Raw genomic sequence first — 17,470 nt, 5'->3', positions numbered from 1 at the left:
TATTCCAGCTTTAGCGATTTGTGACTTGAAAGAGGCACTCGGCCAGAAAACCTCATCCCCGTGGCTAGCTAGGATTGACTCTTTCTTTACTGTAACTGATCCAAGTTCTGGGTCCTCACAAAAAGACACATCTGAATAAATAGCTCTTTGGCGTCTGTCGCCTCCGCTGTTGAAGAGGCTTTATATGAGAAGAAAAGAGGCTCGGCGCATTGCATGTGTATTGTCTGGGGAAAGTGTTGCCGAAAGAACTCCTGACTTTGTGTTCTTTAGTGTTGGTGAAACAGCGTTCATAAGGTTGTGCCGACATCCCTTGCAGACCCCAGCAGCCTTGACGGGCAGAATGGCGCTGCAAGGAATACACCTTAACTTGGCTTGTTACTTTATAATCAGATTTAGTCTTGGAATAGACAATGCAGCTTTTGAGAACTTGATCTCATGTGATCTCTAATGTGAAAATTGGGCAATCTGCAAACCATGTTACTGGAAAAAAAAAAAAAATCTCATTCTTCCAAAGTGTTCACCACAGGGCTGTGGAGTCGGAGTCGGAGTTAGTTTTGGTCGGAGTCGGTAGAAATGTACCGACTCCAACTCCAGCTTTAAAAAAATATATTAATATTTCATAATTGAACTTTCATATGAATTTTATAAATGTTACTCAAATATATATGTTCTATCAAACTATGAACAACAGTGATAAGCAGTTCTGCTGGAGATAGACATTTCTTACTTCTTGTGTGTCACTGTTCTCCACTGCCCTTATCTAATCTTATACTTGGTTAACCTCATGCTGCCCCAACCCCCCTACTTACAATGTATGAAACTGAAAGTGAAAATGTGTTGCAAATTCTTAGTAGTAAAGCTCCTCCTCTAGACTAGATCATACTAGGTGTGCATCTTCCAAGCATCTCACAGCTGCCTGCTACTCAGAAGAGGAAGACTGTAAGAAGTATTATCCTTTCAACAAACTTTGCATCAGTTAACTGTGAGTACATGAGGAATAATAACAGTATTACTGACCACTATATCAGTTGTACGACCTGACAATAATTTTGTTCAATTGTTTTTAGGAAAAACAATTGTCATTTGGATTGTGAATGCAGAATTAAAAACCTGAGAATGTCAAAGAAGCATCACATTAAATCAGCTGTATTTGAACATTTCACCATCACTCAAGATAGAAAACATTATGTCTGTCAGTGTATGACAAATGATCCAGACGAAAACAAATGCTGTGAAGCCAAGATGAGTGCATATTCAGGCAAAGATAAAAATGCTCCTACCAGAGCTTCTAATCTAAAGAGACATTTACAGCGCTTTCATCCAGAAGTACTGAAAGCAGTGGATGAGAAAGACTGCATCCAAACCAATGAACCAGTGCCCAGCTCTTCCAGCCAAACAAAGGAGCAGAGAACTTTGCAGCCATCAGTTGCAAGATATTTTGTCAGTGACAAAGTTACTGTGACAATGACAGTAGATACATTTAAAAAACAGATCATAGAGCTTGTTGTAAAGGATAGTGTGCCTATTTCATTATTTTCACGACCAGCTTTTATGTGTCTGAATGGGGAAATGTCCCGCAAGCTTGGTGTTTCTCTGGAGAGAGAGAGTATTAGAAAATTAGTAATCGAAGAAGCTTTTAAACAAAAGGAAGAACTTAAAAAAACTCTCAAGGGATGCTTTGTTTCTTAAAATGGATGCCTGCACACGTCACAGAGTGAACTATTTTGCCATCAATGTCCGATTTGTTTGTGACAAAAATGAAATAGTTACCAAGACATTGGCAGTAAAAGACACCAAAGCTCATCACACCAGTGAGTTTCTCCAGGTCTTGGTGGAAAAGGTTCTGCAAGACTATGAACTTAAAAAAGAGCAAGTTCTTTCTGTCGTAACTGACAATGCTTCAAATATGATAAGTACTATTAAGCTAATGAATGAGAGTAATGATGGTGACCAGCAGCTAGAAGAACATTCTGGGTCCACAGACACAGAAATGTTTGAAATAGAGGGACACAGTATTGTAACTGAGGAGCAAACTGAAGTTGCTTCAGATGAACAGCAACATGATAGTTTAGATGATCTTGTTGAAACTGTGTCAATATGTTCTTTCATTCATCACATGCGCTGTGTTGTGCATACGCTACAGCTGGCTATAAGAGACAGTCTGCAAGAAGGACATGCTGCTGCACTGATTGGCAAGGTGAGAAAATTGGCTACTGTTGCCAGAAGCCCTAAAGTTGACTCAATTTTGAAGAGACGTGCTGGAAAAGGGGCAATTATTGATCAAGCCACACGATGGGGCAGTACTTACTTAATGATTCAGCGCTTGGTTGAACTGAAAACCTTTCTTGTAGACATGGCTAACCCTCAACTGACGCTAAATGAAAGTCAGTGGAATCAGGTGACTGAGCTGGAAAAATTGCTAGAGGCACCCATTTACAGTGACTAAAAAATTACAAGCAGAGGACTTAACTCCAGGTATTTTCTTAAAGGAGTGGAAGAACCTGATGTTTCACCTGTCCCAAAGAGGAGGGTTAATTGCAAGTGGCATTGCTACATCAATGAAACGGAGAGAGGAGCTACTATTACAAAATAACATTCTTTTGGCAGCTGTTTATGTAGACCCAATGCATCGGATTCTTCTAGATGATCAACAGCTAAGTAAAGGAAAAGAAGCTCTGTTTGAAATAGCAGTAAGGATGAAAGGGTTGCAGAACAGTCAGGAGGAACAAGAAGAATTTGGTCGTCCTGCCACATCTTCACCCTCATCATCAACTGATGAAGAATTTAATTTCGAAAAATATTTGGATCACAAGGACCGTGCAAAGCGTTCCCGCATAGAAGAAGAGTCATCCCCATCAAGGAACACAGCCAGTACATTTCAGCAGAATTTTTCATGTGCACTAAAAGAAATTGAGAAATTTGACCGTTCATCAAAAATAACAGTGCAACAAGCGATTCCTCTGTATCCTGACATTGTCAGAGATGTTGCCCGAGTGGTTACTGCTTTACCACCAACACAAGTTAGTGTAGAGAGGTTGTTCTCTGCTCTCAAAATAATTAGATCAGATTTGAGGGCATCCATGAAGGAGGATCTGACAGAGGCAATACTTTTTCTGAGGACAAATTTATAGATTTCTTCTTATTAACTGCATAATAGTGTTTATTGCATATTTACTTACAGTTTAGAAAAGTTTATAAAAGTTATTTGCTATATTCTAATTGTATTCTAATAAATGTAGTTTTTGCTCTAAGTGGTCTGATTACTTATATGATGGTGAGAAACTGAATAAGCACGATGTTTAATATTTTACAACAGTAAATTTGTTGTTATGAATTGGCCATTTATGAAGGAGCCGGAGTCGGAGCCTGATAAAATCCAGGAGTCGGAGTCACAACTGTGGCTTACCGACTCCACAGCCCTGGTTCACCACGAGGTTTCTCACTTGTGTCCATTGCTTCTTGTCAAGTATTTGTCTCAAGAGTAATAATAGTACGTGAGGAGCGGATCGTTTTCTCTCTCTCCCTTCCTGTTTTAGGGTAAGTTCATACTAGGCGTTTTTTTCAGCATTTTTTTTCTGCAGCAAAACCTGATCTCTTGCAAGAAAAACATGCTTGTTTGCTGCGGTGTTGGCATGCTGGATGTCTCTTGTGCATGATGATAAAGTTTGGAGCTTGAAAAAAGTACTATTCTGTAGAATCAGGTTTTGGGACCAAAAAAAGCAGCAAAAGCTGATGCCTGCGGTTTTGCCAATGTCAATGGGTGAAAAATGCTAAAAGAAGTGACATGCTCTATTGTGCAAAAAACTGTGCAAAGCACAAAATCCTGATTACCATAAAAAACAACGTGTGTGCTTGAGATTTCTGAAATCTCCTAGGCTTTGCTGGTACTGAAAAAGCAGCTGAATAAACCCCTAGCATGAACTTGCCTTTACTGTCTATTATCATACATAAATGCAGACTAGAGAGGTTAGCTATTAGTATAGGGCGAGTAAACCTTTGGGCATTGACGCTCCAGAACCTATAGTGCTGGCAGAATGCTGTTCAAGCGGATCCAAGCCACGACCAAGATGGAGAATGAGAATAGTGGAATAGTGACAATATTAGACTAGTGTATGTACTTGAAGCTGTTTTAAAATAAACCTGTCAAGAGCAGTTGCCCCCTTTATTGTATCCTACTTTTTATTGATGCGTTTGTGACACCTAAGTGTCTCTGCCACGTGTACAAAAATAATGTTTAATCATGGTGACCATGTAACCAGACTAGTCCAGTAGCCCACCACTCTTCCTTCAGTTGGCCGGTATGACTACTACAGAGTGATGTGATTGACAATCCAGCATGAGCAGGGGGCTTCAAGATGAGTGATGGGCCACTGGGCTAGTCTGGGAATACACATCATTTCTGCACACACTGCAGCAGCAGCACTTATTCCTTTACCAGTAAATAAAACCTGTGTTAATTGCTATACAGCATATGTGGTGTACATTGTCACATGTAATAAGTATTACATAGATTGCACATCCCGTATGTTAGAGAAGGATCTCTGAACATGTTACCCGTCCTCACCGGACTCCATGCAGTCCAGCCGTGGGTGTAATCTATTGTTCGGATCTCGTTTATTTCTGATGACATCTCTCACATTAGTTCCTTTATTCTCTATATTTCCTACCTTGCTTGTTCTTTTTTTTCTTTCCCTTTTTCCATGATATATCAGTGTTTTCCAATGTTGCTTATCCTTAGTTACGGGGGGGATTGGGTGAAACCGGTTTTGGTAATCAGATGAACATGTATATTCAGGAGGTTTTGCCATTCATTCTTTATGCCTGTGATCAGGACATGTCTGCCTGAAACATAAGGTTTTCTTCATGTTTTTTCTTCCCGCAATCTTTTTTTTTCTTTCTATCTTGTTTTTTGACATGCTGTTTAATGACTGTTAATACATTTTTTTTTTTATATTTTAATTTTCATTTGATGTTGGAATTTTTCCTTTTGTGTTTTTTGCAGCAACACTTAGTTGTAACATAGTAACATAGTTTTGAAGGCTGAAGGAAGACCTTATGTCCATCTAGTTCAGCCTATTTTTAGTGCAGCTGTTCTGCATTCTTGATCCTGGGGAAGGCAAAAAACCCACAGAGTAGAAGCCAATTTTCTCCATAGGAAAAAAATTCCTTCCCCTAAGCTGGGTCAACCATCTACCTATAATATTATGTTATTCGTAACCTTCTATACTGTTACTCACAAGAAAAGCATCCATTCCTTTCTTAAATTCATTCAGTGAGTTGGCCATCACCACTTCCTCAGGAAGAGAATTCCAGAGCCTCACTGCTCTTACCATGAAGAACCCTCTTCTATGCTGGTGCAGAAATTGTCTTTCCTCCAAACGAAGAGAATGCCCCCTTGTTCTTGTCACAGTCCTTGGTACAAACAGTTCATTGGAGAGATCTCTGTATTGCCCTCTGATATACTTGTACGTATATATTAAGTCTCCCCTAAGTCTTCTCTTTTCTAGAGTAAATAGACCTAATTTTGATAACCTTTCTGGGTATTGTAGTGAACCAACTCCATTTATCATTTTAGTAGCCCGCCTTTGAACCCTTTCAAGTTCAGTAATGTCTTTCTTGAGCACCGGCGTCCAAAATTGCACACAATACTCCAAGTGTGGTCTGACGAGTGATTTGTACAGAGGGAGAATTATGTTTTCATCTCGTGTCCCCAGACCTCTTCTTATGCATCCCATGACCCTATTTGCTTTGGTGGCAGCTGCCTGACACTGGACACTCCAATTTAGCTTCTTATTGACTAAGATGCCTAATTCTTTTTCCATGTCTGATTTCCCCAGCAGTTTCCCATTTAGTAAGTAATTGTAGCATCTGTTTCTCCTCATGTGCATAACCTTACACTTATCTGTGTTAAACCTCATTTGCCATTTTTCAGCCCAATTCTCCAATTTACTCAAATCTGTCTGTAGTTGCAAACTGTCCTCCTTTGTGTTAACTACCTTACATAGTTTTGTATCATCTGCAAAAATACTTATATTTTACTGTGTAAGCCATCCACTAGATCATTAATAAATATATTAAATAGTAGGGGACCCAATACAGAACACTGTGGTACCCCACTAGTAACCCTGGCCCAATCTGAGTATGCGCCATTAATAACCACTCTTTGTTTTCTATCACTAAGCCAGCTACCTACCCATCTACACACATTTTCCCCTAGCCCAAGCTTTCTCATCTTACTTACCAATCTTTTATGTGGGACAGTGTCAAATGCTTTAGAGAAGTCGAGATAAATGACATCCAATGATTCTCCTTGGTCCATTTGAGAGCTTACATCCTCATAGAAGCTGATCAGGTTAGTTTGACAGGAGGGATCCTTCATAAATACATGTTGATATAGAGTTAAACATTTATTAACATTGAGATATTCCATAATGGTATCCCTTAGAAACCCTTCAAAAATTTTACCCACAACAGATGTTAAGATTACCGACCTATAGTTTCCAGGTTCCCTTTTACACCCCTTTTTGAATATTGGTACCACATTTGCTTGCCGCCAATCAAAAGGAACCGACACTGTTTCTATAGAGTCTTTAAATATAAGGAATAGAGGCCTGTCTATCACATTACTTAACTCCCTTAATACCTGAGGGTGAATGCCATCAGGGCCTGGTGATTTGTCAATTTTAATCTTACTAAGGCAGTTCAGCACTTCTTCCTGGGTTAGGTAGGTAATACTTAATGGGGAGTTTACATTATCACTCTGCATTTCCCCTGGCAAATCCTTTTCCTGTGTGAACACTATTGAGAAAAAAGTATTTAAAACATTTGCTTTTCCCACATCGCTCTCTATGATTTCACCCTCATTGTTCTTTAAAGGGCCGACACCATCAATTTTAATCATTTTACTGTTTATATAATTAAAGAATAGTTTGGGGTTTGTTTTACTTTCCTTAGCAATGAGTCTCTCAGTTTCCACTTTTGCTAAATGTATTTGTTTTTTTACACATTTTATTTTTTTTCTCTATAACTTTTTAATGCTTCTTCATTGCCTTCTTATTTTAGCTTCTTAAATGCCTTGTTCTTGTTATTTATTGCCCTTTTTACATCCTTATTTAGCCACATTGGTGTTCTCCTGTTCCTAGCCCTTTTATTTCTATACAGTATTTCTAGCTCGCAGTGGGTGTGTAAAACTGATTTAAATATTTCCCATTTATTTTCTGTGCTCCTATTTTTTGAGGACATTGTCCCAATCAATTCGGTGAAGGTCCTCTCTAAGCTGATCAAACTTTGCTTTCCTGAAATTCAGCGTTTTTGTAACCCCCTTCCAGGGCACCTTACTGAAGGACAAGTGGAATTGTATTATATTGTTGTCACTGTTCCCTAAGTGCCCATCGACTCGTACTTCTGTTATTCTATCTGGCCTGTTGCTTAAAATTAAGTCCAGAAGGGCTGGCCCTGCACAAGTTGTGACAGATAATTATCCTTGGTCACTGACAGAAATTGGTTTCCTTTCTGAGATACGCATGTTTCAGTTTCCCAGTCTATGTCGGGGTAGTTGAAGTCCCCCATAATAATCACCTCATTGTGATTTGCTGCTTTGTCTATTTGTTTCAATAATAGATTTTCAGTGGCTTCTGTTATATTTGGTGGCTTATAACAAACCCTTATGAGGATTTTATTACTTTTCTCTCCACCCATAGAGACTCCACCTCTTCGTTTCCCTCTTGTATATCTTCTCTTAGTGTGGGCTTTAAAGTGCACTTTATATATAGACAGACTCCACCCCCTTTCCTTTTATTACGATCCCTCCTAAACAAATCAAATCCTTGCAAGTTAGCCGCCCAGTCATAGCTGTCGTCTAACCATGTCTCAGTTATTCCTACTATGTCGTATTTTTCCTCATACATTACCAACTCCAGATCTTCAATCTTATTGGTCAAGCTTCTTGCGTTGGTCAGCATGCAGGAAAGAAGTTTTGCTTCCTTTTTCTTAGCTTCCTTCTGAGTACCCTGTCTTGGGTCCTCTTTACCACATCTAGTATCCTTGATTAGTTTGTCCTTCTGCTGCATGTTCTTGTCTGCTGTTTTTCCTCCCATCCCCTCTTCTAGTTTAAAGCCCTCCTGATGAGTGTGGCAAGTCTTCTGGCGCATGTGTGTTTCCCAGGTTTTGTGAGGTGTATCCCATCTCTTGCGAGAAGTCCATCGTAGAGGTAATTCACACCATGGTCCAAGAATCCAAATCCTTGCTGCCTGCACCACCGTCATAGCCAGCTGTTCACCTCTATTATCCTATTCCATCTTCTGATGCCATGACCATCGACTAGGAGGATTGATGAGGAAACAACCTGTACGTTCCGTTCCTTTATTCTCTTCCCCAGAATTTCAAAGTCTTCGCAGATAGTTGGTAGGTCATTTCTTGGCGTGTCATTTGTGCCTACATGTATCAGTAGGAAAGGGTAGTCGACCTTGGATTTAAGGAGAGTTGGTATCCTGTTGGCCACATCCTTGATTTTTGCTCTTGGGAGGCAGCAAACTTCTCGTGCAGTTATGTCCGGCCTGCAGATAGTTGCCTCCGTGCCTCTTAGTAGTGAGTCGCCCATAACTACCACTCTTCTTTTTTTTCCGGACGCACTGCTTGTTGCTTGTGAGTGTTTTTGAGTGTCATTTGTTTCCGCTTTTGTTGACAGAGTAACTTCTTTTGTTGTAAAAAAAGAAAAGCATTGGTAGGAGGCTGATAAATCACTTCTAATAGCTTGTAGGGCGTAATCTCCTCATCTCCCTCAAGCCAGTTGGGAGAGATGAGGAAACAGACCATACTTTTACTTGGGCTTTGTATGAATGGAGCATTATTGTACTCCTTTACTCCTAAGTACAGAGCTATTTCAGATTAAGATGGAGTTTAAAGTTAAAGTGTAATAAAATAAAAATTCCATAAATCCATTGTAGTGAAACGAATACAAATATATATATAAAATGAGAAACAGCCGCTCTTTTCCATGGGTTGCAGTAGTCTGAAATGTCAGATCTGTGTAAGGCCTTACTCAGACATCAATGTGCAAATAAAGCTTTTCTTGACCATTACATTAACAATAGAAAGCACAATGGTGACATCAATGTTCTGTCTGATTTTCATGGCCCCATAGATTTGTATAGATGATTTTGAGTCTTGACTCATATCAAAAATGGACACGCCTGTTTTTTTTTTTTTTGTTTTGTTTTGTTTTTTTTTGTTTTTTTTTGTGTGGACACGCCTGTATGTTTTTTGTGGACACAGGTAAAAAAAAAAAAACACTGGACTTGTGAAGAGCCACCAAATGCTCATTTTGCCCTTCTGCTCAGTTAATTCTTCTGTTTTCCATTAGCTCTCTGACATCATGTGATTAAAAACTGACTAGCTGAATCCTTCTAAGCTCTATGTAGTAACAGGAAGTCAATTTTGTCTACACAAGTCATGAGTTACTGCAAAAGTCATGGGGGGTGAGGAGAAGAGCAAATGGGTCAGGAGTTGAAGAAGGGGAATGATTAATGCTGGTAAAAGAGACTTTCTGTTTCTACATAGAGCAGAGAAAAGAGAAGAATTAACTGAGTAAAAGGGGCAAAATCAGCAATTGTAAGTACACAGTGCTATATAATATGATGAATATGATGACTGCAATATATTAAGAAGATAAAAAAACTTTGTCGGGAGGAGTACTTCGCTAAAAATATAGTAGGAAAAAAGGCAGTCGTATTTGCCAACTCGGGTCACAGAGCTTAATGCACAAGCCCTAACCGACCAGGGGATTTTTTTCAATTTATTTCCTTTCCCTCAAGAGTCATAATTTTGTTTCCTTCAATATAGCTGTATAAAGCCTTGTTTTTTTTTCCAGGACAAATTGTAGTTTTGAATGACGTCATTCATTTTGCCATGTAATATATTGAAACCCAAAAAACAATGATGGAATTTAATTTCTTTCACCATTTCTCTATACTAGTTTTTCATTTATACAGCAATCATTCTGCAGTGAAAATGACCTGGCAAGATAGTTTTTCAGGTCAGTATGATTTTGGCAATACTAAGCTTTTATAGGCTTTGTTTATATGTCATTAATGGTTAAATAAAAATTTTAACTTTTTAAAAAATGTTTTGTTTCGCTAATTTCTGAGATGCATCACCAACAGACGCACAAGCCCTTACCTTTCTGTCCAGCTTCTTGTTATTTCTAAAGACCCCATTTCTCACTGTGCGAGGAGGGGGGTAGGGGTTGGTTGAATTCACATATGCTATCATAACATCCAACTGTAATACCACTGCTCTGCTTATTGTCTAAGGGAAGATTAATGTTATGGCTCACTTCCTGTACAAGAGATCTTTCACATGTCCTGATATTTCTGGTACTGGAACAAACAGTACCGAGAGATCAGTGTTTGTGTATGTGATACTTATGGCATACATGTGTCAGTGTGCAGCATCAGTATCACAAATACCGGCTCCTCCTACTGTTAGGGCTGTTCCCTGGCATTGGGTGCTGAAGACTGCTCTCATCATTCTTCCCTGCTCACGCTGCGTTTTCAATCTGGACAGTGCCAATATGCGACCATCCAGGCTGAGAGCCACTGTTGAATGAGTTGTTGCCTGCGCAGCATTGGTGAGCAGCGGTGACCTCATCGAGGTTACCACGGGTCACTGAGGCTGCGTTCCCAGCTGAGCTTAACTGCGATGACCTCAGCACCGTGAGAAAAAGTCTGTGAGCTCAGCTCAGTGAGTTCACCGCAGATCACCGTGAGAGATTTTTCACAGTGATATGCAGTGAACTCACTGATTTTTCTTTTTTTTTGTCACGGCACTGAGGTTACCGCAGTTCAGCCTGGCTGGGAACGCAGCCTAAGTGAGTTGCGGTAACCACGGTCACCGCTGCTCACTGATACTGTGCTCACAGCTGCTCAGTCATCAGTGGTTCTCAGACTGGACGGTCACATCTTGGTACCGTCCAGGTTGAAAACTGTTTATCCCCAGACATGTATTATGGCGTGGGACAGAACGAAGGCAAGGTGAGGGATATGTTTTTTTTGTTTGTTTGTTTTATTGCAGGAGACGAGGGCTTCAGTGGAATGGGCGTTAGGTGAGTATAACTGTGTTTTTGTTATTTTTAAATAAAAAGGATAAGTGTGTTTTGTTTTTATTTCAAATAAAGGACTTTATACTTGCTAGCCTTGCTAAAGCTGACAGCTGAGGGTTGCAGCCCACAGCCGTCAGATTTGTCTGGCTGGTTATCAAAAACACAGTGGAACCCCACTTCAATTTTTCTGTTTTTTTTAAATGTATTTATTTATAGCGCAGGCTGTGGCTGATGACTACTCTCATGAGCTACCACCTGGTCAGGTGAATGCAGCTCTCTACATTGTGAGAGCTGTCTTCAGCACCCGGCGCCAAGAAACAGTGCAAACAGTGCCACTGATTCCCAGGCGTCAGTACGTCTCACACTGTTGACACACGGATATCATGTGCGGGACATTTTGTGGACCGTGCTTCTGTTAAAAAAAAATAAATAAAATTGTCATGTCTGCGTGTCCACGGTCTGTGGAAACACACTGACATGTGCACAGGCCCATTCACTTGAATGGGTCTACGTGTGTAAATATCTCTGGTATGTGTGTAAACTGTCACCACGTGTACCTGACACACTGATTTGTGAAAGAACCTTAAGATTTAGAGCAATGTAGATTGCCAGCACTGCTCCCATGACCATATGTGCAAAAGCCAGCTCCTGTATTGCCAGGAAGTGAGGATTAGGGCTCATGTGGATGTGTGCTGTCCAATTTTTAGCATACTGGACTGGGTTGTTCAGATGAAAGATTTTTTTCTGTCTGACAGTATGTTTGAAAAAAAAAAAATCACAGCATGCACTACTTTATTCCAAGTCTCTGATGTGATGCAGAACGTCTGAGTGGTATCCAATATTTACAGATAGTTTTCTAGGTTTATAGTAGAAAAGTATTTGATCGTGTACATTTTTTATAGTGTAGAAATATGAAAATTGATTGCACAAGGGTGACACGGATGAAAATTAGAAGAAAAAATGTTTTCTGGATGAAATTTGCGATTTCTCTTACGCCCGTCTGCAGCCAGCCTTACACAGAGATCATGATGCTATCCCTGTTTTGACCTTCTCTGGGGGCGTGTTCTGTCCTTTCCACCTCTGTGATGCCTCCTGCTTATAATTGGCTATTATCACAGAGGTGGAAATGATATACGCCTCCTGAGATGAATCTGGTTACTAACCACGTGGCTAAAGTGAAAATTGACATAACCTTTAAATAAACTTTCTAATGAACGATGAGGTCAAAATGGAAAAGGCTAAACTTTTTGCTCAGTACGTCAGCCCCAATCTCAGGATGTAGGCAGATTAAAATGAAAAAAGTCACTGAAAACCCTCTTTAAACGTTGCAATATAGTGTGTAATGTTTTCAAAAGAAAAAATTATTTGGGGGCTTAAGTGTTTATTTAAAAAAAAAAAAAAAAAAAAAAAAAAATGTAAAACCCCTAAAAGTTCAATCCTTGCCCTTCTTTTCCTGTTTCTTGCTTGGTCTAGCCACGCCTGTAGAAGCCTGGTCTTTCAAAGTAAAAAATTGCTTAACCCATATGTTAAACTTTGTGTTGAAATAAATTAAAATTGTCCAACAAATAGTAAGTAACCTAAAATAGTGCCAATGAAGCTATAGCTTGGTCCACAAAAATAGTCCTCCTACCGCTCTAGTGACAGAGAGTGAAAATTATGGGTCTTAGAAAATGAGGAAACCAAAGTGTTTTTGTTTTTTTTTTTACAAAGTTATAGGTATTATAAAATCTAAAAGAATCAAATTTACAGGTTCTTTTTACCCTATTATATGGGCAGGGGAATTATGTCTTTCAAACGTACAACTGGTCCTAGAAAATGGTATCCCTCAATACATCCTATTATGTTGGGGTGGGGGCGAGTTGTGGCTCTTGGATAAAAACGAGGAAAAATGAAAGTTTAAAAACAAAACTTTGTCCAATCAGAAAGGAATTAAACTTTTCCAATGAATTCACCATGACAGAACCTTCAACTCCATAATATCTGCTTTTACAGTAAAGAATTCCCTTTTATGCTGCTTTTTACTTTTTTTTTTTTTTTTAAATCTTTTTACTGTATGACCTGAAACCGGAATAGAACTAAAGACCGAATGCAATTGTCAGAAGCAATACAATAAAACAAATGCTACTACCATATTTCTGCACATGGGTCTTTGTCTTTTTATAGGGGAATTTTTTCCAATTGAAGGGTTTTTTTTGTGTTATATTTCTTTTAAGTTCAAACCTTGCAAATTCTCCACCTTTGTTAGAAATCTAGTAGAACGGATTTTCTTATTGGAATCAAGGCCGTCTTGTTTTTCTGTAGAGCCAGGATTGTTACATTTGATTTTTTTTTTTTTTATTTTATACTTAAGAAAGCTCGGCTTTGTTTCCTAGCCCAATCAATCCAATCACTGTTTTCTGTCTTTCAGTAAAGATCTCTCTTTTATATAGCTGCATCACAAACTTTTTTACAAGTCTTCCTCTTTTTTTTTTAATTTTTTTCCCAGTATAATAATTTGTAACTAACAAACTCTATCCATCTCAAGTCATTTGAAGTCCTGGCCTCTTGACTCCTAATAGATAATGAAATGTTTTCCAATTTAGGCTGGAGTCACACACAACGATTAAAAAAAATCGGTCCGATTTTAACGGTCCGAAATCGCACAAAGGTTTCTTCACCATGGCTCCGTCTGTGATCCGATTTTCCAGTGTAGAACCGATTTTATTCGCATGTAAGCATCCGTTTGACATCCATCTGGCGAGATTTTCTCGCAGACTTGCAAAATGGACATCTAATGGAGCCCTATGACAGGTTTTCAAACACAAAGGAAAGAATAGATATTGACACATAGAATACAATATATATATATATATATTTTTATATATATTTCATACAGTTCTTCATAGCAGAATAGCCACTGTAACATTTGCCGGCTTCTGTAAATTCATTCCCCTACCCGACATGAAATGACACATGGTTTACATATAGTTATCCATTTCATTTCATGTTTTTTTTATGTCTATCACTAGTAATTAGATGAGGGTTTTTGTGTAAAATTTTGGAGTTGTAGGTGTTAATTTAAGGGGTTAATTCGTTGTAAAAAATTGCGGGGACTCCCTGCAGCCTCAGTGACGTCAGCGGAATTCCCCGCAATTTTTTACAACGAAGTAACCCCTTAAATTAATACCTACAACTCCAAAATTTTACACAAAAACCCTCATCTAATTACTAGTGATAGACATAAACTATATTAAATAACTATATGTAAACCATGTGTCATTTCATGTCGGGTTGGGGAATGAATTTACAGAAGCCGACAAATGTTACAGTGGCTATTCTGCTATGAAGAACTGCATGATATATAACAATATATATATATATAATATATATATATATATATATATATATATATATATATATATATATATATATATATATATATATATATATATATATATATATATATATATATATATATATATATATATATATATAGAATAACATTGGGACGAATGCAATGCGATTTTTTTTTTTTTTTTTTTTTTTTTTTTATCGCATTGCATTCGTCCAATTTCATCGCTAGTGTGACTCCGGCCTTATGATCCATGTGTCATCCAAGGAATTGGTACTTCTGCAGATTTTAAGCTCCTACTGTACAAGTTATCTGACAGCTTGGAGATAGCTAGAAGATCATGTCTAATCTGTGTTGGCCATTAAAGTGGGCACTTAAAGCTAACAATGGCTTATTTTCTTTTTCGTGTCAGATTTAAGACCTCTGAACAAAAAAAAAAAGAATCTTCTGTAAGGGCAAACTGATTACTTTTTAATGATTTTGATAAGAAATATAATTATGCAAAGCTATTTGGGGAGGTAGCATATTGATTTTTACTGTGGATTTTACCCCTTTACATTGAGTGGTAAAATGCATAGTGAAAATCCACAACAGAAAATTATACCATGCGGTATTGAAAATCCATTCCATATTGTATATTTGAGATTTTTCATGACCTATATAGATGGTATGGTTCGGTCATCTGCTGTTCACTTGGAAAATCCACAGTATTTCCCTTACCTGGCTATTTAGCTTCACCGGGTAAGTCAACAGTTGTTGCCAATTGTTTCTGTTCAGAACGGTTATCTTGTGACCTGGTCCTGAGCTACCAAGTAAATTGACTTTTTATCTACCTCCTATGTTAATAGTGTTCTACTATGTTATACAACCTGTCTACCTTCAGATTTTTCTGGTTAATTTTATATGGCTGCTTCCTTGCAGAACTGACCATGACCAAGTAGATGGGCCCTATGTTGATGTTTCCGCCGCAGCCCATGGGCAAGAGTAGAGCTGTAGTGCAGCCAATTTTTTTTAAAGTTTGAAACAACCTATTTGAATTAAATCTTTTCAACGTAATTAATTATAGAGATGGGCGAACCCGAACAGTAAAGTTCAGCGTCCGTACCAAACACCTACTGTTCGGGCATGGATATCAAACACTGGCTTTACCTGGAAGTCTGTTTTTAAAATAATTACTGCTGGTCCGACAGCGGCGGTTCCCATGCTGTCAAATGACAGTGTGAGCCCGCAGCTGTTATCTGGGGTGAAAACTTTACATCCGGTCACTGGCGTCGACTGATGGGACTGCTGCTCCCAACAGCCTACACCTGATGCTACTAATAACGGCGAGAGCAGGAGCGGTTGATGGGAGTATTCATCAGCTGGCGCCTGCGCAATAAATAAATGAAATGTGAGTTCCCCTGTATTTTTGATAACCAGCCTGACAAAATTGACATCTGGGGGCTGCATCCCTCAACTGTCGACGTTAGCAAGGCTGGTTAGCAAGAATAGAGGGGTCCCCACGCTATTTTTTTTAAATTATTTAAATTAATGATTTAAAAAAAATAGCGTGGGGTCACCCCCAGTTTTGACAACCAGCCAAGCTAAAGCAGACAGCTCGGGGCTGATATTGTCAAGCTGTTAAAGGGCTATGGATATTTCTCCCTCCAGCCGAAAAATAGCATCCGCCCAGAAAAGGCACATCTATTAGATGCACCATTTCTGGTGCTTTGCCGGGCTCTCCCCACTTGCCCTGTAGTGGTGGCAAGTGGGGATCATATTTGTAGGGTTCATGTCACCTTTGTATTGTTCGGTGGCATCATCAAGACACTGTTCTGGTATCCAAACCTGAACTTTTTTTTAACTGTTCAGCCGAACCCACTAGACCTGAGCATCCAGCAGTCCACCCATCTCTATTTATGAACTTACACAATCGAATTGACAACACAAACTGCAAACATGATAGGATAAGTTTGACCTGATAAGGCTGGTTTACGTTGAAAATCAGTGTTATAATGGCTGTATATGGTTTTCATTTTTTTTTACATAAGGATTTATTTTTCAGTCCAATAAAAGAGTGCGTGAGTCCCATAAGTTCAATTCAGTTCATGTGCGACACTCAATTTTTGCCCATTCAGCCTGATTTAGAAGCTACAGCTTGTACTTGGTATTACGAAATGTCAGTAACGGCAGGGAGGATAGATACTGAGTCGCTATTAATCACTAGATGGGTATAGAGCTATCTAATATATGCAGTTTTATTGTGAAATCTAATTAGATTTAGGGCCCGAAAATACTGGGTCCATTTGGCTGCTGTATCTATAACCCACCCTATATGGTAAAGTGCTGCCTACTTTACCTTTCTTTGCAGTTGACATCATCTTTACTTTATTTGTTCTAGTCTGTTTGCCTTTCTGTGGATTACCAATTTGTATTGATCATTCATACTTGAACAGACCTGACGGTGTACCTGAAAATCAACCAGGGCAAGCAACTGTATACGTGATTTGGCTGCTTTCCCTCCATTGGAATTTTTTTCTTTCAAGTAACATAACTGTGTTCACATGCATTATGTGTCATCATGGGTTTACCGAACAGAGAGGGGCCAGAAGATTTCGGCATCTGATTTCACATACTACACTGATTAGAATCACGTCTCCTTCATATTAAACGGTGCAGGTTTCTATGAGAAGTGCAGGGGTTATACTGTTCAGCATAGCGTCTCTGAAGCTTTCCTGCTTGGTTGATCTCAGCTGCTCAGTATTGGCCAGTCCCCTCTTTTACATGTACTCTCCTCTGGCAATCTGGATTGCTAGTGTTAGGCTGGAGTCACACTATCGTAGAATATGGCCGAGTGCTATGTCACTTGCATTACACTAGTGTGACTCTAGGCAGTGAGAATCGGACTGATTTTTTTTTTTTTTTTTTTTTAAACATTTAGTTTGACTCTGGCCTTTGTCTTGTACTGCTTTTATCCCAAGTGTACCTCTCTGTTGTCTTTGAGTGCATATTTGTATGTTTGGTATTTCATTTATTCCTGTACGTCCTAGTGACGGTAATGT

The 17,470-nt window shown here is 38.9% G+C and overlaps 1 protein-coding gene across 13 annotated transcripts in view; it reads left to right on the top strand.

Annotated features, from left to right (window-relative positions):
* GLT1D1 (glycosyltransferase 1 domain containing 1) overlaps positions 1–17,470 on the top strand; it is a 228,622-nt gene that overhangs the window by 126,718 nt on the left and 84,434 nt on the right. For 11 of the 13 annotated variants that reach the window (XM_073557074.1, XM_073557080.1, XM_073557082.1 and 8 more), the window contains exon 7: positions 9,974–10,033. The exons of the other annotated variants lie outside the window; for them this stretch is intronic. In XM_073557074.1, coding sequence (XP_073413175.1) covers positions 9,974–10,033 — 60 coding nt within the window. The remainder of the gene's footprint in view (positions 1–9,973; positions 10,034–17,470) is intronic. 13 annotated transcript variants of the gene reach the window in all.

This window comes from Dendrobates tinctorius, unplaced genomic scaffold (assembly GCF_039654945.1).
Source record: "Dendrobates tinctorius isolate UK_male_01 unplaced genomic scaffold, ASM3965494v1 ptg000243l, whole genome shotgun sequence".
NCBI lineage: Eukaryota > Metazoa > Chordata > Amphibia > Anura > Dendrobatidae > Dendrobates > Dendrobates tinctorius.
Note: the sequence above shows the minus strand (reverse complement) of the source record. Positions and strands in the feature narration are given on the sequence as shown.